At 41.3% G+C, this 23,947-nt stretch overlaps 1 protein-coding gene across 1 annotated transcript in view; it reads left to right on the top strand.

The window, feature by feature from the left end:
* Nucleotides 1-6,141: 6,141 nt before the first annotated feature.
* vat1 (vesicle amine transport 1) overlaps nucleotides 6,142-23,947 on the top strand; it is a 29,642-nt gene continuing 11,836 nt past the window's right edge. The window contains exons 1-3 of the mRNA XM_029437619.1: nucleotides 6,142-6,792; nucleotides 12,452-12,659; nucleotides 23,418-23,588. Of these exons, the coding sequence (XP_029293479.1) occupies nucleotides 6,379-6,792; nucleotides 12,452-12,659; nucleotides 23,418-23,588 (793 nt within the window). The 5' untranslated portion in view covers nucleotides 6,142-6,378. The remainder of the gene's footprint in view (nucleotides 6,793-12,451; nucleotides 12,660-23,417; nucleotides 23,589-23,947) is intronic.

Here is a 23,947-nt window from a genome sequence, read left to right on the forward strand (position 1 = left end):
TATCGCCTTAGGGACTTTATATTTGAGAATCAGAATTACATCAGAATAAAGAGTCTTTGCATGTAAATAAATAAAACTTCAAATAAACTATAAGAACGTGACTTTATAAAGAACTATGTTAACATCAGGTCATAATATCACTATAAAATTGCAATAAACTGTAACGATAAAGTGGTAATATAAGAGCTCAGCAGAGTCTACTTTTAATGTGTTGCTTTTATATTCCTATATGAAGCTTAGTGGTTGCAATCAGCAGAGAGATACATGATACCCCTTAACTAATATGTCATAATTACAAGACTTGGCCAAAAGTCATAAAGCATCAGCATGTGCAGATCATGCCTATGATGTAACATTTGTATTTGTGTAGTTTCTGTAGACCTCAAAAGCCTCCAACTCAACAAAGCACTCTGGTGGGGGCCATTCCATATGTTCTGAAACCAGTTATTGCAGTACCGGGTAGGTTTTTTGATGAAATTAGTTACTTCAGCTCTTTGATTTATTCACTAAAGAGGTACTACAGTGAATAAGTCATGCCTCTCTTGTAAGGGGATCATTTCTTCACTGCAGTCTTTGATGCTGTGATAAATTGCTCTGCAGGAAGGATGATATTTCTGAATATCGTGGAAGGAAAACTCCTCCTCTAAGTAATAAAATAGAACTATTAATAAGCTAGAAATAGGCTTTTAAGTGGGGGTAACAACATATTTCTAATTAGAAAACAGAATGTTTTCCTCATTACTTATTTGTTTAAAGTGGTGTCTGTTTTTTCATATAATGATCACTGACTAAAAAGCTATTTCTCCTCGTCACTGGTGGGAAAGCAGCATAAATACTCCGCACATTAGGCCTCTTATTTAGTGCCAGCATGACCTCTTAATGGAGATACAATAAAAGCAGCGTACATAGATGAAACAGTCCATCAAATTAAGTAGTTAGAGGTGACTGGGTTGCCTTTATGGGTCTCATCGCATTGCATTCAGTTGATGTTCCTTGTAAGTGCTCCGCTGAGGAGTTATTGGTTTTGTGAATGAGATATTTATATGATTCGGCACCACGTGCCAGGACAGGTCAGCAGTGGTGAATCATGTTTTCTCCCCTAAAGGCCGACACTGCCGCCTTCTGGAGAAGAATTGTAATTACACACAAACAGACCTGCAAAACTGTTAAGTAATTATTTCTCTTATTTTTATTTAAACATTAATGTTGTAGCTATGGTAGGTGGTATGTGGACTCCTTCACATGAGCAAAGAAGTATTAATACAACAATATAAAAACACTCCATTACAAGTAAAAGTCCAGCTTTTAGAGTATTATTAGATAGCACATGAGGATTATCAGCAACATGAACCATAAGTATATGAAACAAATGAAGAACTGGTTCTGCAGAAGAAATGGCCCCAATGACTTTCTCAGATAGTTCATATTGACGCATTAATGCATTAGGTACAATCTGTATCTGAAAAGCAACTATCGCTGTCAAATAAATGTACAATAGGTACAATACTTCTCTCCGAAATGTAAAATGTTATAAGGAGGGCCGAGCAGCCATTGACTGTGTGTCAGTGAGGAGTGTGAGGCCTTTCTGTTTGTGGCATTAATCCCTGTCACAGTTGTGGCTGCAGAGCCCCCTTCATCTCAAACCATTTGAGACTTTAAAGGAGCGCAGTGGGACAGAGAGGCCGAGTGCACTGGTTATATTATGCTTTGAGAATGAATGAGCAAGTTGAACCCAGAGAACATAGAAGATTCAAGGTGCACAAAACTCAAAAAGTGTGTTCAGACACATGATTACAACCTAGCCGACGCCTACTTAATGTTTGTCACTCTGGGTACAGATGAGAGCGTAGTATCATAGCAGCGTGTGCTGTATCCTCTTTTGCTGCCATGTGTTTGTGGCTGCAGACGTTACAATTTTATTGTTTATACATCTGTGTTTTATTATATTGTTGATTCTATATGAAGTGTCAGGTTATTTAATATTTCCATCACGGTGTCCATAGCTCTTTTTATTTATTGTCTGTCATTTTTGTTTAATTTCCTGCATTGTATCCTCTTTTGGGGTTAATTATAGTAAAGATATACAGAGGAAGGTGAATATTTGAACTTTGAACTTTTATCTAAGCACGTTGTTACTCAAGTAGAGTTTAGAGTATATGATTCTTTTATTCTTTCCACCCCTTCTTGTTTCTGCAGAGGTTGTTGCACGCTAGTTTTTAAGTAATATTCTCTCAGCTCCATTATATTAAAAGGGTGGTGTGTGTGTGTGTGTGTGTGTGTGTGTGTGTGTGTGTGTGTGTGTGTGTGTGTTTGTGTTTTCTTAGTTTATAAGGTTAAGGGAAGAAGCTTTTTTTTTATTGATGTCACGTGATAGAATCAGAAATATACTATATATATATACATATATATGTGTGTGATTTGGGGGAAGTCACTCTTTGAGTCAATAGAACAGCAGGTGGCAGTACAGTATGTATTCTTTACATAGACAAAGACATTTAATGGTCTTTTGTGTAGTGAGCAGAACTCTTTAGGTCTCTATAGGAAACTGCTCAAGCTCATAATTCTGTTCTTAAGAAGGCCTACATTAAACATTTCCCTTTAAATTAATTGAACCTAATGCCCACAAGAACCTCCACTGTTCGCACCTCTTACCTCTGGTCAGTGGGTTTACTTGTTAATAGCTGAACGTGAGGGGAAAAGATGCCACTTACAGTACAAGAGTGTTGGTGTAAGCCGATTCTCATATTAAATAAATGCATTAATCTGTCTGCTGCATCTGCCAGCAAGTGGGTGTAGTGTTCTGCATTTCCATTGCCTGTATATTACTATGTGCTAAGAGATGCTTTGATGGGTATGCTACTCAACCAACAAACGCATTACACCCATGCGTGAACAGAGCAGAAATGCCAGCGGCAGATCCCTCAAGGAGAGGGTAGAGGAAGAAAAATAAATATATAAATGGCCAGAGGTTGAATTGGTAAGGAGCCAGTATGCAGTGACTTCTGGCTTCGGAGCTCTCGGGTTCTGTTAACTTGCCAAGAAGACTGTGAAACAAACAAAAGTTCCTGCGAACAGCATTTTAATTTAACATGTGCAAATGACTCAGCATATGTAATGCACAGATGCTTTGGCAACCTCTGTACAGTGCAACCCCAGAGACCAACCATTGAGTTTGTTAAGTTTGGTGGGATGAGGATGTGGTGTGGATGGATCAGCACATGTCAAGAACGGTTCTTCAGTACACTCTTGAGGTTGGCCTGTTTGTTGTTGTTGCCTAAGTATTTCCATGTTCTGTATAACATCTTTAGAGGGATACTGTATGTTTTACTCCACTACATGTATATAATAGCTACACTATAAAGAGGAAACATGGGATCAAGTTGAATTTTGCAAAACATTACTTGTGATAAATAAATAGATGTTAAAGTATACTCACTTAATAAATGAAAGGAAATTATTTCCAACATTGAACTGAACACAAAAGGTAATAATAAAAAAAGAATGATGGCGAAAACGATATGTATATACATATATGTATACACATGTATATACACATATTTATATATATACATATACATATGTATATATACATATATATATATATATATATACATATGTATATATACATATATATATACATATGTATATGTACATATATATATATATATATATATATATATATATACATATGTATATGTACATATATATATATATATACATATGTATATATATACATATATATATATATATGTACATATACATATGTATATATGTATATATATACATATATATATATATATATATACATATGTATATGTACATATATATATATACATATGTATATATACATATAAGAATATATATACTAAAATATGTATATATACGTATATAGTATGTATATATACATATGTATATATATATATATATATATATATATATATATATATATATATATATATATATATATATATATGTATATGTGTATATAATGAGAATATATAAGATGTATATATACGTATATAGTATGTATATATATATATATATATATATATATATATATATATATATATATATATATATATATATATATATATATATGTATAATAAGGCAAATACAACAAGTATTACAAGATCACAAGAAGAAAAATCATACCTGCTACATTAATTATGTTTATTATGTTTATATCTTTTTAATGCTTACCATACTGTTTTACTTCTTCAATCCTCTAACAATGAAGTGATCTAAGAAGGCAACAGCAGGATTTGTTATAACGTTTGAGAAGCTACACACATGAGAGGATATTACTTAATGAGGCTCATAAACCAAAAGGGTCGGGGTCCACTGCTTCAGCAAAACGGCAGCACCGGAAGCAATACAGATTATTGCTCAAGGATATTGTAATAATGCATGAAAGAATAACATTTACTTGCAAGCACCAAGCTGAATACACCAATAATACATTAAGACACTTTAACCCTTTCAGTAATAAGCAGGTAAGTCACCATAGCCACAGAACGTGAAGGTATTTCTTACATCTGCAGTAATAAGTCATGCAGACAGCATGTGTGGGATGTGCAAGATTTGTCCTAAATCCCAGTGTTTGCCCAGGTTTAATGGAAGAATTGAAAATATCAGTTTTCATATTTCAGACACATACATCCTCAGAGAGCGTCCAGACTCCCTGCAGACTCTTATTTGCCTGGCAGAGTGGTGACACAGTACTTTATCCAGGTTAAATTATGCCACTGAGCAGCATTATGCATCCAGTAACCTACTTAGACAATAAAGGAACGCCAGGTGTCCAAAGCAGTACATCTCTGTTCCTGCTTCCTATTCCCGTGTTCCTTTTAACTGCAGCCATTTCCTGTGATGGATACATTTTCAAACTGCTGGAACATGTTCTGAAATGTTCTTCTTGGCCTCAAACTGAAACTATTATAGAAAGCTTTTGCACTATGCTTCTCTAATATATGTGTCAGATTCCAACCTGCAATCCTGCCTGGTACATTACCATACTGGCTCTGTCAGAGGTAATGAGGACCCACAGCATACTCATGTATATTCAGAGTGGCTCAGTGCGGTTGGTCGAGAACAGACGATCTGCCTTGTAACGTTAGCCTGCGTCAAAGTGACAGATCAATAATGCCTCCATCCTACATCGTTAAGCCCCTGTGGGCTATTGATTGGGACTCTGCTGACTTTGGTCCCAGAAGTGCTGAGTGGCACTTTATGGCCACAAGGTGTCTCACCACTCCTCTTGTGGCCACATCTCTGAATGGACACTTGACTGGTCTCTCAGCTCTAAAGGCACAGAGCTGGAAAATGTGACTAGACTTCTTTTTGTGGCAAATATGAGAGACACTAACAGTCTATCACACGAGCCAAAATACTATACTACTTATACATTGTATGTGTCCCATGTGTACTAGCTTTTAAATTGAGAGGTCATCCCACCCTAAGGCTCTGGCTCCCTGTCCTGAAGCTGAATAACACAAAGCAGGTTATATTGTTTAATCAAAAACTGGCATGACCTCAACACTAACCCATATTTTTCTGAGCTGCCTGCGCAGGGAAGTTACAACAATGAGCTGTACACGGGCCCAAGGTTCCTGCAAATCCTAATGTTGAATAGGAAGCATAAACAGACATTTCCTCCAGCTCCTACGGTTACAGCACCACACACCTCGCTGTTAAACAAGCAGCAGTAAACAGCCAGAATAAGCAAATACTTGCGTGAAGAAATATTAATTCATTAATTAGAAGTGCATTGTGTTCGGAAGATATGTGATGAAAAATCAATGTGTAAAGTGTAATTGTGAATAATGAACCTATTATCTTAATTTGTGGCTTCCTTATTTAGCATGCTCTTATTTTATTACAACATTTTAATTGTATTGTGTCTGTGGAGCCTTGCAGTAGTCAACAGTTTTTGAAGGTTTCGCTAGGGTTGGCTTCAACTCTATTAGCCTTTTAGCTATAATGGCCATTTCTGCAAATCACCTCTCTGCTTGATGCAATATAAGCTTTTCTTATAGCCCTACCCAGACAGCCGAACCCACCCAATCACAGAAGCCAATCCCAGGGTTTTATCAGCTCTCCGTGTTTTCCAGCCTGCCTCTGTCTCGTCCCACTCACACACTCTGTCAGAGCGCAGCGTTGACAGCCACTGGCCACTGATCAGCCCACTTTGTCGGGGTTTGTGTCTCCATGCAAGACTGCTGAAAAAGAAGCTCTGACTCTCACATTTTCTTTTATTCGCAAGACAAGCAAACACGAACGAAACACAAGCTCGTCCACGGCTGCAACAGCACAAGAAGTGAACAAAAAGCATTTAATTCATTTTCTAGACTCATCTCTGTCTCACAGCTCCCTGCACAATGTCTGGAGAGGACGCACCTGCCGAGCAGCAAAACGCAGTGGACCAGAAGCAGGAGACCAAACCCGCCGAGGAGCCCAAAGCCGAAGAGCCCAAGACGGAGCCTGCACCCGCCGCAGAGGCAACCCCAGCGGCGACCACCGAGAAGGTCCCCGAAGAGGAGACGTTCACTTACCGCGCTCTGGTGCTCACCGGCTACGGGGGCTATGATAAAGTGAAGCTGCAGGTGAAGAAGGGCAAGCCGGTGCTCAAGGCTGGAGAGGTCCAGGTGCGGGTCAAGGCTTGCGGGCTGAACTTCGCAGACCTGATGGCTCGGCAGGGGCTTTACGACCGGCTGCCGTCCCCGCCGGTCACCCCGGGAATGGAGTGCTCCGGGGTGGTGGAGGCTGTAGGAGAAGAAGTGACGGACAGAAAAGTAAGCACTCATGCCTCTCAGCTTTTTTCTCCTTCCACTTTAAGTCTAATTTTACTGTGTTTTATTATTTAAGTGATTAATATTGGCCTTGCTTCGTTTTTTGGTGATGAACTGCTACATCTGGATATGGGCGTGTCAGGCTGCGATCGCTGCTCAGATAGAGATGGTAGTGTTGTGCAGTTTCATGACTTAATGCATGTAATGTGAATACGCTATTCAGTCAAGTCATGAACACAATTGTCTTATAATAAATATGTATCTGTATTTTATGTTTGAGCTGTTAAGGTTGCTCATCCATTCATTCACTCGAGCGTAAAGACACAGTTCATTATATTACAGTTCATTTTTAGTACAGTACTTGCTATTCAAAAGTAGAAAGCATCAATCCTGGTAGTGTGTTCATGTTGTATTTTTATCTCTGTAGAAGAAGCCCAAAGAGTGTAAATGACACGAGTTGAGTACAATGAAGTCAGAAGCAGGCGTTGCCCCTCTTGTCTCCCCGGTTTTCAAATTGCGCTGAAGTGTGTGCGCACTTAGCTTAAGCAACTTGAAGTCCAACATAGTTACTGAGATGGAGATGGATTCATTGTTCATTCGCAACATGTGTGTTGTAAGTATAAAGTCTAACAATGCACATGCAAATCCACGGGATTCGTTTCACCCTTGTTGCAGCACCACACTGCTCTGCGCTTTGATGTGTGCCAAGGCGCAGGGAGCTGCGTCAAGTCACTCAGAGATAGCAACCATAAGACCGGAAATTAGACTGCTCTGCCTTCAAAATTAAAGCTTTAACGGTCACCTGGGTGTTTCCTTTATCGTTTTATGATGGCAAAAGAATATAAATGAAAATACGTGAAAGATGGGGAAATGAAGAAGGAGTGATGAGTATGTAAAGCATGATTGGCCTACTGGGCGTGCAACATTTAGTCATATAGGCCTACAGTGCACATGTAGGCTCTAGGGCGGCAGTTCCTCATCGTGCTTAGGCCTTCATGGGTCTTAATGCAAGTGTAAAAATAACATGTCTGGTGAAAGAAAAAAAGGCCACATCGGTTACAATTTCTCCTAGTTTGCTTGCAAAGTGTTCATTATTAAGGGGTTTTATTTTGTAGACGATGGCCAGATGCCACAGTTATTAATATGTCTGACTTGATACCGGTGGCAGAGACTGGAGTCACCGACGCCTTTTGTTACCGGCAGCGACGGTGGCGCACAGACTCACCGAGCAGAAAGGGCGAGGCGCGACGCAACAGACAGCATGGTGTGAGAAATATAGGATCACTCGCCCTCTTTGTCAACAGCTGAGCCTATCGCCTCTGTTGTGTGTCAGAAAATATGTATCCAGCAGTCATAAATAAATCACGATCAAAGTTCAAACAGACAAGGAAGCCAAGTCAATGAATCAATCCCAATAAAAACTGATTTTCTTTATTGTTCAGCCACAAGGAATGAAGTGGTGATTGAAAGGGAATTATTAGTAGCTTTCTTACATTGCATGATGAGTCACAGGCCTATATGTCTGTCTCCTGGCTGCATGGCATCACCACGGCAACGCCTTCGTAAGGCAATTAAAGTACAAAGCCTAATGTTACACATCAGCCAGTGATGACTCACAACGTTTGTTGTAAGAGCACCACATATCAGCCAGTTAATATCTGTGTAACACTCGGCTGATCAGATGTGAAATGCAAATGCAGAATCAGTGCATCTGGCTGGGAGTGGCACATATGCCAAGTCCTTATGGATGGGGAGTCTGTGCAGAGTAATAGGAATATGATTGGTCAGCCAATAGCAGCCAGACATCATAGAAGGTTAAGACCCTTGTGTTTCTAACATACTTAATAGCTTCTTTCCACATTGTCCGTAATGTCGATTGGATTTAAAGGTCACGCATTACACACACATGCACAAACACACAGCTTGTCATCGAGGCCTCACACTCCCACATCCCCTGGCAGCCTTTAGCTTATAGAATTAAGAGCCAATCTTTCTAATGGACGGAGGATCTCTGAGATCTTTTGGCAGCCAACTCAGAGAGAATGTGCTGACCATGATGGCACAGAATGTTTTGGGAGGATCATCACTCAATGCAGCTCTATCTTTCTGCCTATCGCTCTCTGTTTCTCTCTCTCTCTCTCTCTCTCTCTCTCTCTCTCTCTCTCTCTCTCACACACACACACACACACACTACCCCATATGCACACAAAGACATACAATAATGGGTGTGTCTGATACTTTGTTCCACATACAGTGCACACACAACAATGCACACTTTCATGCCATTTAATTAGATAATGCAACATAAACATTTGTGGCTAATTAAAGTGTGACTATTTGTTTTTTTTTTTCTTCGTCTGACATTTTAATATAGTGCTGATCCTTTTGTTCTCTAATGTAAGTGCCTGCTTTCCCAAACAGGTTTAAGAGGCGTTTGAGAACTTGATAAAAATCAAATATATTTATAAAAATATTGTTTCGGTATCAAAACTCCGCCAACACCCATCCATGGATATAATGTAATAAAAATCGCTCTGCCATAATACAGTTTCAGAGTTGATAAAGGCACTTGCCCCATTGTTGCCCTTTGGTCTCCCTGTCTGTCTTGTAAGTTTAGCATTGTTCTGTCTTTATATGTATTTATTATCCCCTGCATGCCTCCCAATAAAAGCATCCCTTGAGGGGAACAATCAAGTTGAATAAAGTAATGCTACAGTGCCCTCACCCGAAGTGACCTCAGAGTGAATGCGGGGAAAAGTGTAACAGTGAGTAAGCGAGGGGGAAGAGGGGAAATATCACAAATCACGCCGAAGCTCCCCTGACACCAAACATCAGCACTTTTTTCTCCTGACCCGCTTCTTTTTCTTTTCTTTTTTCATGCTCTCCTTTGGTGAGTTTTGGTCGAATCTGACCCATATGTTCTCAATTACCTCCCTCTGGCCGACATTGTCAGTCTGGTATTTCCTTCGTCCCTCGCTCGAACTATCTCTCCTTCTTTCGCATAATCTCTTGATTCTTCCTCTGTTGATCGTACTGACAGTGAATCCCTCTATCATGCTGCTCTAACATCCTTCCTCATCCTGCGTGTCCTTTTCACCCTGGTGTAAACATTAAGAGCTTGCTTTCATATGCTTTCATACATGGCCTGTTGACAGTTTGCCATAAGCTGCCAGGTTAAAAACGGAAAACCAGACGCCTGTGTTTTGTCTTTTCCCCTTCACGCTTGTCCAGTGTGGTTTTCCTTGATACAATCTGGAGAAGCTGCAAAAGCTGCTGCTAAAACAAAATGAAGAATAATGGTATTTTGTTGGCATGACATGCTGATTTGCATAATCAGAGGTGCATTCAAGTGCAAAGAGCAGCATGAAGACCCTCTTGTCACAGATTTTGATGTATGTGAGCAGGGCGTGGCCTTTATCCGAACATCAAGCACAATAACACCTACGCTGACACCGGCAGGGAGATATTATGTTTCCATTTAATTACATTTACAGGAGCCATGCAGGCTGTGTGGTATTGTATTTAACCTCCATCTCTTGTTTAAACCTGACTCAGGAATACTATTAGAAATTTGGTACATCCTTTTTTCTTTTCTCTGATAATGTTTTGCTGAGATCATCAAAGCTCAATGCCACGAAACAGCTGACTTGGAGGCCCACAAACCCCAAAATTGAATCACCATCTGATTAAGTCCATTCATGTACAGTAAACTGGAAGTGTCTTTGTTCAGTTCCCCCACACTCCTGACCCCAACTGTGACTACATTGGATGCAGTGGCATGAAGGCTGAGAAAGGAAATGTGTGTGTGTGTGTGTGTGTGTGTTTGTGTGTCACATTGTGAAGATGTTGTAACAGAACTGTCACAAGGCTTGCTCACTTGGCTTTGAGTGATTCTACCGAGATTCTGTGTGACTGACACTAACTCGCATGCTTTACGTGGGCACAGAAGAATAGCTGCAGATGCATTTGAATGTGCTGTATGAGTCATATTTGTGTGTGTTTCCAGTAAAAAGCCTGAACTCTCGCGTCCATCGATTTGTGCCACACTGTACCCCCAATTAAACCTGCGAGGCTGATGAGTTTAAAGACTCAAAAAGGGTGGGAAAAAACCTGTGATGGAGATGAGAGAGAGACAGTCAGTATGAATAACAATAGGGAGGAACGACAAGTAGCCCACAGTGAAAAAGTGAAAGTAGAGTTTGAAAATAAACTTAATGACTCGACCTCAGGCAGAAAGATTCGGGTATGAAAAGGGAGAGAGAGAGAGAGAGAGAGAGAGAGAGAGAGAGAGAGAGAGAGAGAGAGAGAGAGAGAGAGAGAGAGAGAGAGAGAGAGAGAGAGAGAGAGAGAGAGGGGAGATCTCTCTAATTGGAGTCGATAGACAGCAAGGCGCATTGCTCCCTCCAGACCATTAGAGAGGCCCGGGTGGAGTGGGTTTGTTCCCAGGAGGAGAGAGCTTGTCTTATGCTCAGCCATGGGGAAGAATCTGGCAGGGACTCTGATGAGGGGAGGGATGCCAGGGGAGAAGATGGGCCCCATTGTCCTGTCTCGCTGATGAGGAAGAAGGGATACGGGACACTCCTCGAAAGAGAAAAGAAAGAGGATGGTAGAGACAGAATGAGACAGTGGAGGATGAAGAAATAGGGAGGAAAGAGAGAGCGTCAAAGACGGCGGCAAGTCTGAGACACAGACAGGACGAGACAAGGGACTCTTGAAGAAGGGGAAGGAAGACATTCTAAAGTTGTAAGGGGAAAGGGAGTCAGGAAGTGAAAGAGAAAGAAGGGAAGAGAAAAAGTGAGGAGAATGGAACAAGCAGGAGGGAGAGTTTTGTCAAGAGGGGTGAATAAGGGGGAGGAAGAAAACAGGAAGAGAGTTTTAACACTGCAGTCGTCTCTGTTTCCTGTGTCCCTCGAGCGGGCTCTCCTGATTGGTTAGTTAGGATGCCGGGGGGGGGGGTGGGGTAAGTTAACATCGAGGCTCGTCCTTCTGTAAAGAGACAGTTGTAATTTGGAGGATCTAGCTTTGATATGGACAAATTAGAAGTAGAAAATCACAAGATGGCGTGCAGTTGAATGGCGTCTGTGGCTTCCTCACTGTACCAATTGCTTAAATGAAACTAACATATTCTATCATATAAAAAAAACAAATCATAATCATAATTTGGCTCCCGAAGCATCTCACATGTTAAACAAGAAGAAAAGAACAGCCCCGACTCCTCTGCCGCTTCATAAGGTCAATAGAGTTACTACTCTTACTCTGCTGTGGTTTATCGCTTCCCTGTTTGCTTGCTTTTTAAAAAGCAAACACTTTGAGATTTGGTTGGACGAGGTGGCTGCATGTTTGCATGTCTGCCATTGTTGTAAATCACACTCCACACTCTAACTATTCCTGCTGCACGACTCACATCATTCCCACTGCACCAAAGAAACCGTGAGGCCCCACAGACCTGTCGGATGAACTTATTAGTTTATTATTATAGTCCTGTTTGCAACCTGTGGTGTTCAGGTGGTACAACTGACTGAATATGTGGACATTAAACTGGTTGTGAATCACTGCATTAGGTTAGGTCACATTGTTTTCAGTAACTTGAAATGGGTCCAGACAGAGAACCCTCTGCTTTCCCTTCTTCTCATCCCCTGTCTTCCTGTGCCTTCTGTTCCAGGTCGGCGATAAGGTGATGGTGCTGAACCGCTTCGGGCTGTGGCAGGAGGTGGCGGTGGTGCCGGCAACTCACACCTTCCTCATTCCAGAGGGCATGAGCTTTGAGGAGGCAGCAGCCCTCCCTGTGAACTACATCACCGCCTATATGATGCTGTTTGACTTCGGCAACCTGCGGCCCAACCAGAGCGTCCTCATTCATGCTGCTGCAGGTAAAGACACAAATACAGAGAGGGATACACAGCATACACACACTCTTTACATTTATATACATCTCAGGTTGGGAACAGATGCATGATCACTGAAACCTGAAAGGGTCATTCATTTAAATGATCGTTGAATTAATTATAAATTGATTAATAATTCCTTCACAAGACTGAAGCAGACATTGTTTTACCCTGTTTGCTGTAGTATATATGAAACATTGTTCACTTGTGTTGTAATCCTGCAACTGAAAACCATATTTAATCAACTTCATCTCAGGATGTGTCGGCACAGAAGTCTGCCAACTACAGCCACACAAATGAATATTTTACCATCAGCCCTTTGAGTAGATCTCTAGAGAATCTTTTTTGAAATCCTCTGCAGAAGCTCAACACAAAGATGCAAAGCTTGAATTATGACGTTAAGGAAACGCCCATGAAAGCTTACAGTACCAGACTTCATCCTTCTCTGCATCTCCTGTTTATGCTTTTCCTTTCTATATGACTTATGGCTGTTGGAGAAGGTCCCACTGTTCATTAGTATGAGATATGTAGAGTATGAGAGTGTGTCGCAGTCTCTAGGACTACACTAATACTGGAGCACCTGCCACCTGGGCTTCGAGGTCAAAGTTCAGAGTGAGGGGGTGGGAGGAAGATGGGGATTGAGGGAGTGAAAACACCTGTTTTGGGGTGTGATGCACCGAGCCTAAGAGCATTTGATTTTGCTGTGCTTACACAATCAGGCCAGCTGGAGAGAATAGGGAGTGCATTAGCCATTAAAAATTGCTCTCTCCCCTATTCTCTGCCAGCTTTCTCTCGTTCTTACTGTCTGTGCAGAGGGAGTCAGAAAGGGATCCCTCAGCATTTGGGACAGTGTGTGGGCGTAGATGGCTAAGAAGAGAAGTAAGCACATAATGAAACCTGAGCCCCTTTTTCTCTCTGTGAGACAAAGAATGACAGAGAGCTGTGGGGGACTGTCAGGTGGATGTATCCCTTGGTATTAACACAGCAGCACTGTAAAGGGATGCATTTGTATGATAATCATTGAACAGTGCCGTTTCCCCAGAGACTCATAGTTGTGGGATTGGTGGTTTACAAAGGAATCCCAAATGTTTGTGTTCATCCGGCTGATGTCACTCATCCATGTGAACACACATCTTGCCAGAAAATATGTTTGCTATAGGAGGAATGCTGTGGAAGTGTGGTGTAAGACACTTTCCCCCACTGGTTTGGTCGAGGCGTCTCTGGTTTCTCAGGGCAGGCTGCCAGTCTTGGCTCCCCAGCTGTCCGGACATCAGGATTGAAAAAGCACATTATTGAGGCTATGACAAAAACATTTGCTTAACAGTCTGCTTCACTGCACTCTGTCATTCCTTGCATGTGTAAATCATTATCATACTGTATGCTCCACAACGCTGCTCCGTTGAGACTTGGAGAGCTTTCTTGTTAAAAGCAGCGAACATGATAGTCGTACCTTTTGTGGAAAAGGTGTTACCAGTGTGACAAATGTGCACATCCTTCGCCTCTCTGCTCTGTGGGGCTGCATGGCTCACATGGGGCTGGAGGTGAGTGTGTGTGAGGATCCTGATCCTTACTGATAGTCTCTGATTAGAAAGCTCAAAAGTATCTGCTGTGACAGTACCAGAGAGAGAAAGAGAGAGAAGGTGAGATTGTGTATCTGTCTGTCTTCTCAAGTCTGATATTTTTCAATATTAAGAAGGAAATTGCATATATTCCTCACAAAATGCAGTACTGGAGCTGGTTGTGTCAGCCATACTTTAACCTAAGCAATGTATTGTAGACATGATTCATCATTTACATCATTATAATTTGAATATCTTTGAGTTTTGCGAGACTTCTTCTTGGTCTGCGGGAAGTTCTCAGGAGCCGTTTCTGAGATTTTACAGATAAAATGATTCACTTGTTCTGATTAACCTCGTTGTAGCACTGCAGTATTCTAAATGAAGGGTGTGGTTCTCTCTTTGGCTTAATATCTTTACAGTCCATCCTCAGGTCACAGATGTCTGAGCAGATCAAAGACATTTTCCCATCTATGATTACCCCTCATGAATATCTTTCAGTGGCCTGAGGACCTTCCAGTATTTCACACGTTAGTTTTTTCCTATCATATTGAAACGCCTCAGGGTTTGGAACCACTGATCTAAGGTAATGCCTCTGCTCAGTACTGTACTCTGATTACTTGCATTATTGCCATTATGTCATTCATCTGACTGTAATGCGTCACATGGAAATGTAGAACGTCACCACTGTTGCCTGAACACTTTCATGTTTTTCAGTTGAAACGTTTTCCAAGACTTAATGTTCCTTTTTCACAAATGTTTGGAGTTCGAAGAAACACATCAGAACACGGAGCATGTGTTGCATTCTGATTGTGAAACGGTAATTAACAAGCACTCTGTCTGTTACTACTCAACCCTGCCCACAGCTCCAGTGATCTCCCCACTAAACCACACACAGTATAAGTATGTGGTTGAAAGGCTTTACGTCTCACAAGACGACGCAGCTGATGATTGCATATAAAGTTTTGAATCCAACTAAACAGCAGTGATTGTGTGTGCTGGACGTGCCTGTACCATTCCTGCTAGATCAGTCTATGTTTTGCAAAGATAAAATATTAAAAAGATTAACTGGGCCTATTTGTACAGCCAGTAGCAGTGGTAGAGAAGACATTTGTCGATTTGGTAATTATGAAAACCAAACAGCAGCCAGAGACTCAATTTTCTTCTTCTACTGTCATAAATCTTGTCATCAGAGCGTCTTTCTGGTGAATGCTTAAATGGTCCATCTTCACTTGTTTTGTCTCATGGTTGACCTGTTTGTTTTCATATTAAGGATGTAATCCACGGCTTTAATCACATTAGGAAAACAATCATCCTCCTTTCAATTAATTTTCTATTTCTTTGTCTCCAAAGCCCCTGAAACTTGCAGTTAAACATTCTAAATGATTACACCATTTAATAATATGAATTAATGGCATCATCATCTTTTTGTGGATAAGGAGAAACTCTTGAAAAGAGGGAGAACCCCGAGGAAGAACAACAGAGGAGATATAAAGTGTTAGAGATTAGAGAGCCTTTGAGATGCTGGGAGGGACATTGTGTTACCTTTAGACAGAGTCAGGCTCGCTTTTCCCCTCTGATTCCTGTCTTAAGCTAACTGGCTGCTGGCTCCAGCTACACACAGAACATAATGTACAGACATCCTAGAGTTTCAGGTCAAATGTCCAGATTGAAAACTAATAAATAAAAAACTGAAATGACAACATAACTTTGCAGCTGGTAACATTGAATGATAATCATTTCTCTTAAATATTGCTGGTGCAAAACCTGAACCACAACATGAGGCAAATAACCTGTTGAAGCTAATGTTGCCATGTCAACTCACGTAGAGCTCTTCATAAAGAACATCGTTTCCTCAAAAGCACGGCGACCTTTACACATCACGATCAGGTGACCAGTGCTTACACTGTCATGCCTTTGTGTGTGTGTGTGTGTGTGTGTGTGTGTGTGTGTGTGTGTGTGTGTGTGTGTGTGTGTGTAAACTCTGGTGAATAATCCTCAGCTGCCTCTCCCGTGGGTCCGCTCCTGTCCTCTCTCTCCAAACAATAGCTTGTTGTATTTCCTCCCATCGTGCCTCCCTTCTCCACCGCACTGCACATCTGCATCCTCCGTTCTCCTCCTCCCCCTCCGGCCCTCCGGCCCTCCGTAACCTCCGCTCCCTGTGCGTGACCTCGCCATATCCATGCTCGATTCCTCGTCATAGGGGAACGTGTGCACGTTTCTCCTTTTGTTTTCCCCAGAGGGCTTGGGCGGGGAGAAGTTCAGTGACATTTGGATGTATCTCGTGGGTCTTCCACTGTGCCTGGCCAACAGCTTTTCCTCTGACCTCTCCCTGAACTGGTTCTTATGTTTATGCACCCTGGCCAGTCACCCCGCCACCACACCCACACATCACATTCCTGCATACATATGGGGCTCCGCTGCTTCCAATGATGACGTCCAGCTCTGTTTTATTTATGAGCTCTCAAGTGACTGCAGGCCAACGTCAAGTATCATGCATTGTGTTGCAGATGTGGAATGCATAATATGAATTAGCTGGTGCTACAGGAGCCTGTGTCATCAATTTATCTGATGGTTTTGCCTCACGGCCTCAGCCACCTTCATCCATCCATTTTGACGGTTTGTGGATTCAAAATGGATCTTCTCATACTATAAGAAAACCATGCTCACTAATAACACTGTAAGGTGCTTTGGCCTACTAACTAACATATGTTATCAATCATCTCCTCTCCTAAAGCTCCAGTTTGAGGTTGTCTGTCAGATTCCACACATCCTGATTGCTGTTTAAGCTGACCGTTATTAAACCTTTTATTTTTCCCACCAGCCAATTATGATGGATTCAATACTTCTGCAGCTGCTTCTTTGCTGGAGTGTCTGCGTATAGGATTGATTTACACCAGGTTACACTGAGGATTATCTGAAAAACATGTGATGTGAGTGGCTTCCAGCTGCTTCATGTGGGTGCAACACACCCATGAAAGTGATGGGTGACAGCAGTGACAGCTAAGGAGTTAAATCCTTGTTAACGGTAATCTATTGAGCTGAGCTGCTGGTTCTGGACGTAGTTTTTATCATTATTAACACCTGTTTGTTGTTCAACTTTAAAACAAGGGATTATCCTGGATCATTTAATGATATTATAGGTTTATGTTGATGCCAGTTTCAATTCTTTTAACTTTATTTCTGAGAAACCATGTCTTTTTGGTATGAAAAATTGCTCTAAATGCTGTGATGAATCCATTTGGAGGCGCTGAAATCAGAGCAGTGTTAAATTCAAGATACTTCACTTCTGCAATTGGTAACAAAAAATGCAGCGTGACTAAATCAAAAAAAAAAGGCAACTGCTGAATGTTTGATGAGGTTTTTACAATACCTGATCTTTAGCTTAGACTCACTGTTGCTGGCACAAAAATCAGAATCTTAACTTTGTTATGTTTCCCTACTGAAGCGGTCCTTAGTGAGCCTCCTCTTTAGATACACAAACTTAAAGACTGACTGACTTTTAATCAAAGAACCAGATTTTCTCTTCAGCATTTGCTCATCAGCAGAATTTCCTGCCCTGTCAGGTAACGTTGTTTAATTGTTGTTACATTGTAAATGCTTAAAGGGGACATAGTATGCTTATTTTTAGTTTCATACTAGAACATGTTGTCATGCTTTAATATTCAAAAAGCAAATGATCTTTCTCATACCGTCTGTCTAAACAACTAATAACTGTATTCACACTGTTTTAGTGATGAGGCTCATATTCTAATGAGCCTGCATGTGACATTGAAAGGGGAGCCAACTCTGAATGGCTTGTTGAGTCACATGTTTTCTGACCCAGGCAGCGCTCAAACAAACTGACAGTGTTGTCTTTCTCACAGCTTGTGGGTCGGTAGGCACTCCAGATATAAATGAATAAAGTGAAAAAAGTTTTCATAATATGTCCCCTTTAAATCTAGAGGAACAGGTGGCTGGATCTCTTGGGTTTGGGGAATGAGAGCCCCATCCTGGTGTTGATCTTTAAGACTGCTGTCAGGCCTTCAGGCAGGGCCTCAGGCATATGAGCCCTCGGTGTATAGCTGATTGCAGATGGGATTGAAAAATTAGAAGTAAAAAATGTTTTAGGGAAATAAATATAGATTTCTTTGTATCTGACATACATAAAAATCTAAGAAATCTAGAAATTCAGGACTCTATTAGTGTTCTCATTCATTATATACAAGCTAACAAAGCTGGTTATTAAATCATTAGCTCATGTGTAGTTACATCTCTCGCTTTTCATACTTCCTGGGAGCCATGATATAGGTCTGATGTGCCTTGAAAATGGTTTCCTCTCCTCTCCTCTCCTCTCCTCTCCTCCCGGTCTGTCTGTTTGGGAGGTCTTACCCTACTTTAGAGAATGCTAATTCAGTCTGACCACTAAGCGGGAGTCTGGGCTGCGTGGTTGAACCGTCTCTGTGTTCCCCCGGTCTGGCATCGCCGGCGGCAGATCAGCTGCACTGATAGGAGAGGGAAACCAGGGCAACCTCCAACCTAACCCACCAATCACATCGCTTGCTCGCACTCTCATTGCTGCAGCCGTTGACAAATTGCCCCATCCACCAACCCCCACCCCTAACCACCGCACACAGTCGCAGGTGTAAGTGAAACCTGTGTCAGGACACCTGTTTGTGTGAAACTGGATGAGTGTGCGCCTGCTTGAGTTTGCAACCGGGTTCATGTGTCAGAAATACATTTTGTGTCCATACTAGTGCTGCTACTAACGATTATTTTCTCTTTTCTCAAAGTCCAAGGTGATGTCATTAAATGTCTTGTTAGTCCAAATCTCAAAGATATTCAGTTTAATGTAATATAAAACAAAGAAAAGCAGGAAATGTCCATATTTGAGAGGCTCAAAACAGCATTGTCTGCCATTTTTGTATGAAAATTGCTGAACCCAAGTGTTGTGCTTGTGTTAGGTTGGCAGTGTGAGAACCCCTTACTCAGGAACTCACAGGGACCATCGCCACACACAAGCAAAGGATGCTTTTTAATTCACTCACCCAATAACTGAGAATGGGCTTCCTCTTTGCTGCACAGAGAGAAATTCACCATCAGAGAGAGCCCATTAAACTGCTCTCCAAGCCCACAGTGTGCGCACACACACAGTCATCCCAGAAAAACACCAAGGTTACATAATACAGAATAATACCTCAAGAGTACGCATTCACAAACCACCGTTACAGGACTCTTATCTGAACTCTGTTGTAGAGCTTCTGCACAAAGTAGCAATGAAATAGTATTTGATTCAGCGTGTTGATGTTGTAACGCAGCCACGGCGAGTTTGGGTAAAGAGAGATGCCTGGGTCCACGTTTGTATTTCATTCTTTGTCAGCCGCTACCACCGCAGGCTAATGATAGGTTAGGAGAAACTCCAGTCCTTGAGGAAATGTGGAAATAAATGCAGAAGAAATCACACAAAAAAACCAGCACAGAGCTCCGAGACAAGGGACCAGTCATCAGTCTGGCGTTGACAGTAGACATATGGCCACCATCCGTCCCCCGATTAACACCTGAGATCATCGCCTGGCTCACACAAATGAAGAAATGCTGTGATGTGAGATCTTCTTTATTTAAATAAGAAACACGAGCTGAGAGAACAATGAATAAGAACGAGGCAGAAGCGCTGTCCATCACAATATTTCTTCATAAATATTATAAACATTTCTGATGTCCCCCCCCCCCCGTCCCCCCCTTTGCTGTGGAGCTCTGGGTGTGGAGCAATAACAGTGGCCTCAGTGTCGGTCTGGATTCCTCTGTGTTTTGGGGGAAATTCCTCTTCGCTCCTAACAGCCATGTTATGGAAGCCAAGTGCAATTTGTGCCAAAATGTGAGTATGTAAGGTTTCAGGGGAAGACAGAACCCTACTGTGTATCCTGTTGAGAAAAACAGAGTAGATAGGTGAATGCCTTTTGACGTTTCCTAATCTTCATGTGTAAACAATTCAATTGAATCTCGAGGAGAAGAAATGCAATTAGCAGCAAGAATCTGCTCAAGATGCTTTCACTTCCCCCCCCGAGGAACGGGTAAGTGACCGTGGATGGTCCTGAATCACACTCAGACCGACCGAGAGAGATGAATCTAGTGTAAAGAAGTAGATACGGGATAAACTATCAATCAGGAAACCAAGAACACAATGGGAACTGAAGCACTGGGTTATTGAAAGGTTAATATTTTAATCTCTGTGCATATTTGTGAAGATTAGCTGATTAGTGTGTGTGCGTGTGTGTGTGTGTGTGTGTGTGTGTGTGTGTGTGTGTGTGTGTGTGTAATGGGTCTTGTGATGGGAGATCAGCAGTTTGTTCTCAGGGGATTAAGAAACAGGTACCTTCTTCCTCGCTGGGCAACATATTTCTTTGACTTAAAATATGTTTTTTCTAGTGTGAAATTTAAGAAACAAAGATTTCTGATTATTTAAAATATATTGTGAAATATATTATTTATATTTTCTTCTAAGTGATGGTTCATGAGCTGATTGGAAAGTAAGAAATCATTCTAAAAAGGTTGATTTGCCATCGCTCACTGACTTCATGAAGCAGGAACAGAAGGGGAATCACTGTTTATGACAGCAGCGTTAGTTAAATATTAATATGCCAGTGCCTGGTTGTAAGTATATGGCATTAATGGATGTGTCATCCATTTTCACACCTGCATGTGAGGGTTGCTACTATGCTACATAGCCATTTAGTAAAAACAGCACTTAACCCCCGCACAGAGAATGCATATTCAACATGTTCTCACCTTTTTTTATTACTTCCCTTCCACCTCACATAAACAGTTGCTCATGTACTTACAAACCTGTCAATTGCAAACAGATTTGCTTGTAGTGTTTAGTACATTTGTTAACAGTTTATACTATAGATTAACTGCCTATAAATTACTCCTGAACATATAAACACCTCGACACAAACTTACAGGTGCCTGACTATCCGAAGCTCGGTGGCTAATAAACGGAGGTATGACCCTTTGACCATCGAATTACTCTTTTATGCGCTGAAGGAAGAGCAGTCAATGAAACAAAATGGCTCCCTTTGCTCAGTCATTGCCTGCAATTTGGCCGAGGTTTCCTTGGCAACACAAACTTGGTTTCTCACTGAGGACAAGGAGAGGAGGTGCAGCCGTAACAACACTCGCATCCAACAGTAACGGCCTTGATTTTGTTTTCTCATCAGTTCTCCGCTCAGTGTCAGCAGGTGTGATTATACTAATGCAGAGCGCTCTATTCATCTCACATGGACGTGAGAGCTCCGACGACAACCGCAAATCCAAAATGTTTTTGGTCTTTACACTGAAACTCAAAGCAGGGAAGGGGTTGTATTCAAAGTGTGTGTCTTACCTTGTGCCTTTTTTTTTTCATCTTGGCACTATTTTCTGTAACAAAGCAAGAAATGCTGTCTGAAATGAACCTTTTTAAATTCTCAATATGAGCGTTTCCTGATCAGAGATTAATAAAGAGGATAATGTGGTTTGGCATTAATCTTATCATTACATCTCTGATCATTTGTTTTGGCCAGTTTCAGGGCTGCTTTTATGTGTTTGTGCCGCCTCAGAGACTAACTGCCAGGATGTCGTTGAGGAAATTGTGTCAGTCGACGGCTCGGAATAATCTGTATGTGGAGATGAAGGCACCAGAAGTGTATCAGTGCCATCTAATGTTCTACCCACACAACAGATATGAAGACATGATTATAATGATATTAGGATGTTTGGAAGATATACCATATAAAACATTAACTAATTAAATAAATGTACAACCACTGGACCAGCTACACTGAATATAATTAACTATAGAAGAAGCAGGTACAAGGAAAACAATCTATATCCATTTAGTTTTTATAGATTAAGTGTACATTTATGGGTTGAAGAATCCTCCATTAAACATGTGTGTGTGTGTGTGTGTGTGTGTGTGTGTGTGTGTGTGTGTGTGTGTGTGTGTGTGTGTGTGTGTGTGTGTGTGTGTGTGTGTGTGTTTTCTTAGTTTATAAGGTTAAGGGAAGAAGCTTTTTTTTTATTGATGTCACGTGATAGAATCAGAAATATACTATATATATATATATATATATATAGTATATATATATACTAAAAATATGTCTTCCTCTTTGGTTACTTCTGCACAAGTGTAATGAAACATGCATAGGCCTTCTTGTGCATGTGCCTCTCTTCCCGTCTTTCTTTATCTCACTGGGTGTGCATATTAAATGTTGGGTTTAGTTGTCATGTAAGCAAGCAAATCATGATTTCATCATTCATTTAATCCAACCCTGTCCAGTCTGGCAGCACAGCTCCGCCATTAAAATATAAATGAACATGTTTTGTGTTGCTTTATTCTCTGGTATCAGACGAGACATGCTCTTTACTTGGTCAGGCATACATGACCTTTATAGATGCCTTTCGGTTCAAGTCCTCAAGTCAGCCTCCATTTCAAACAAGCCACTGCTTATCAGTAACCTATTACTTCTTGCTCTGGCTGCCTTCGCAAACATTGGTTGAGGCATTTGCCGCAACTATGTACACACTTTTAAATACAGCGAACACAAACACAGATATCCCAAACATCCACTGAAGCACACAGTCTCGCAGCACTTTGCCTTTAAAAGTGAACTTGGACAACATACTGTAGCATATTTAGTTTTCAGCTGGCACGGTTATAAAGATCTGTGTTTATCTCATTTGCAATAGAACGTCATCCAGTTCTCCTTTCCTAACAAAACAGATACAACAGCTGAATGGCTTTTAAATAGGTTGTGTGTGTGTGTGTGTGTGTGTGTGTGTGTGTGTGTGTGTGTGTGTGTGTGTGTGTGTGTGTGTGTATATATCTATTCTCCCTAAGCCAGTCAGGGTAATGTGATTGTTTTTAATGCTCTCTTTACATACCCTTGAGCAAAACACATCAACGCTGTTATTGACTGGCTTGTTCGGGATGATAAATAATGCAGATCACATGTAACGGCTGTAGAAAATACCGTGGGTAAGGGAATTCTTTGGCGTCTTTACCAACTGTTCTGTTGAGCTGAGTGTCATGTAGGTCTTGAACAATATTCAGTTGAGCTTTGAATCCTTGTCATTCGTCTTTGCACTAGAATAAATCACAAGTCATGTCCGCAAATGTATATTTTGTTTTATGAAATCATAACTATGTGTCAACCTGCCCCTCTTCCTTCAGGCGGTGTGGGTATTGCAGCCACTCAGCTGTGCAACACAGTGAAGGACGTGACTGTGTTCGGCACGGCATCCGCCATCAAGCACGAGACCATCAGCCAGGGTGGAGTCACACATCCCATCGACTATCGCACCAAGGACTATGTGGAGGAAGTCCGCAAAATCAGTCCGAAAGGTGAGAAAATTGGCCATTTGCACTGAGATAAGAGCTCTTAATTTGTGTGAGCAAGGATTGGAAATAACTTTTTTTTTAATGAACAAGTGTAAACTATCTATACTCCAGGTTTAGAGCAGTGAATCACAACGTACGGCTTGTGGGTCAACTCTGGCCCAGATAGGGTTCCGAGTGGCCCGCCGACCCTTTTCTAATTCACAATGAAAATAAATTGATTGATTTTGTTTTTTACTTTTAATGTAAATAAGGTGCATTAAAAAAATAAATAGACAATTAAGAAAAAAAAGAAGTGGCAGTGAATCTGGACCCGTCAACAGAGGTCCAGATTAAGCCTGAATGTCCTTACTAGCCCCTGGCCC

This window comes from Cottoperca gobio, chromosome 8, assembly GCF_900634415.1.
Source record: "Cottoperca gobio chromosome 8, fCotGob3.1, whole genome shotgun sequence".
In the NCBI taxonomy this organism is placed as follows: domain Eukaryota; kingdom Metazoa; phylum Chordata; class Actinopteri; order Perciformes; family Bovichtidae; genus Cottoperca; species Cottoperca gobio.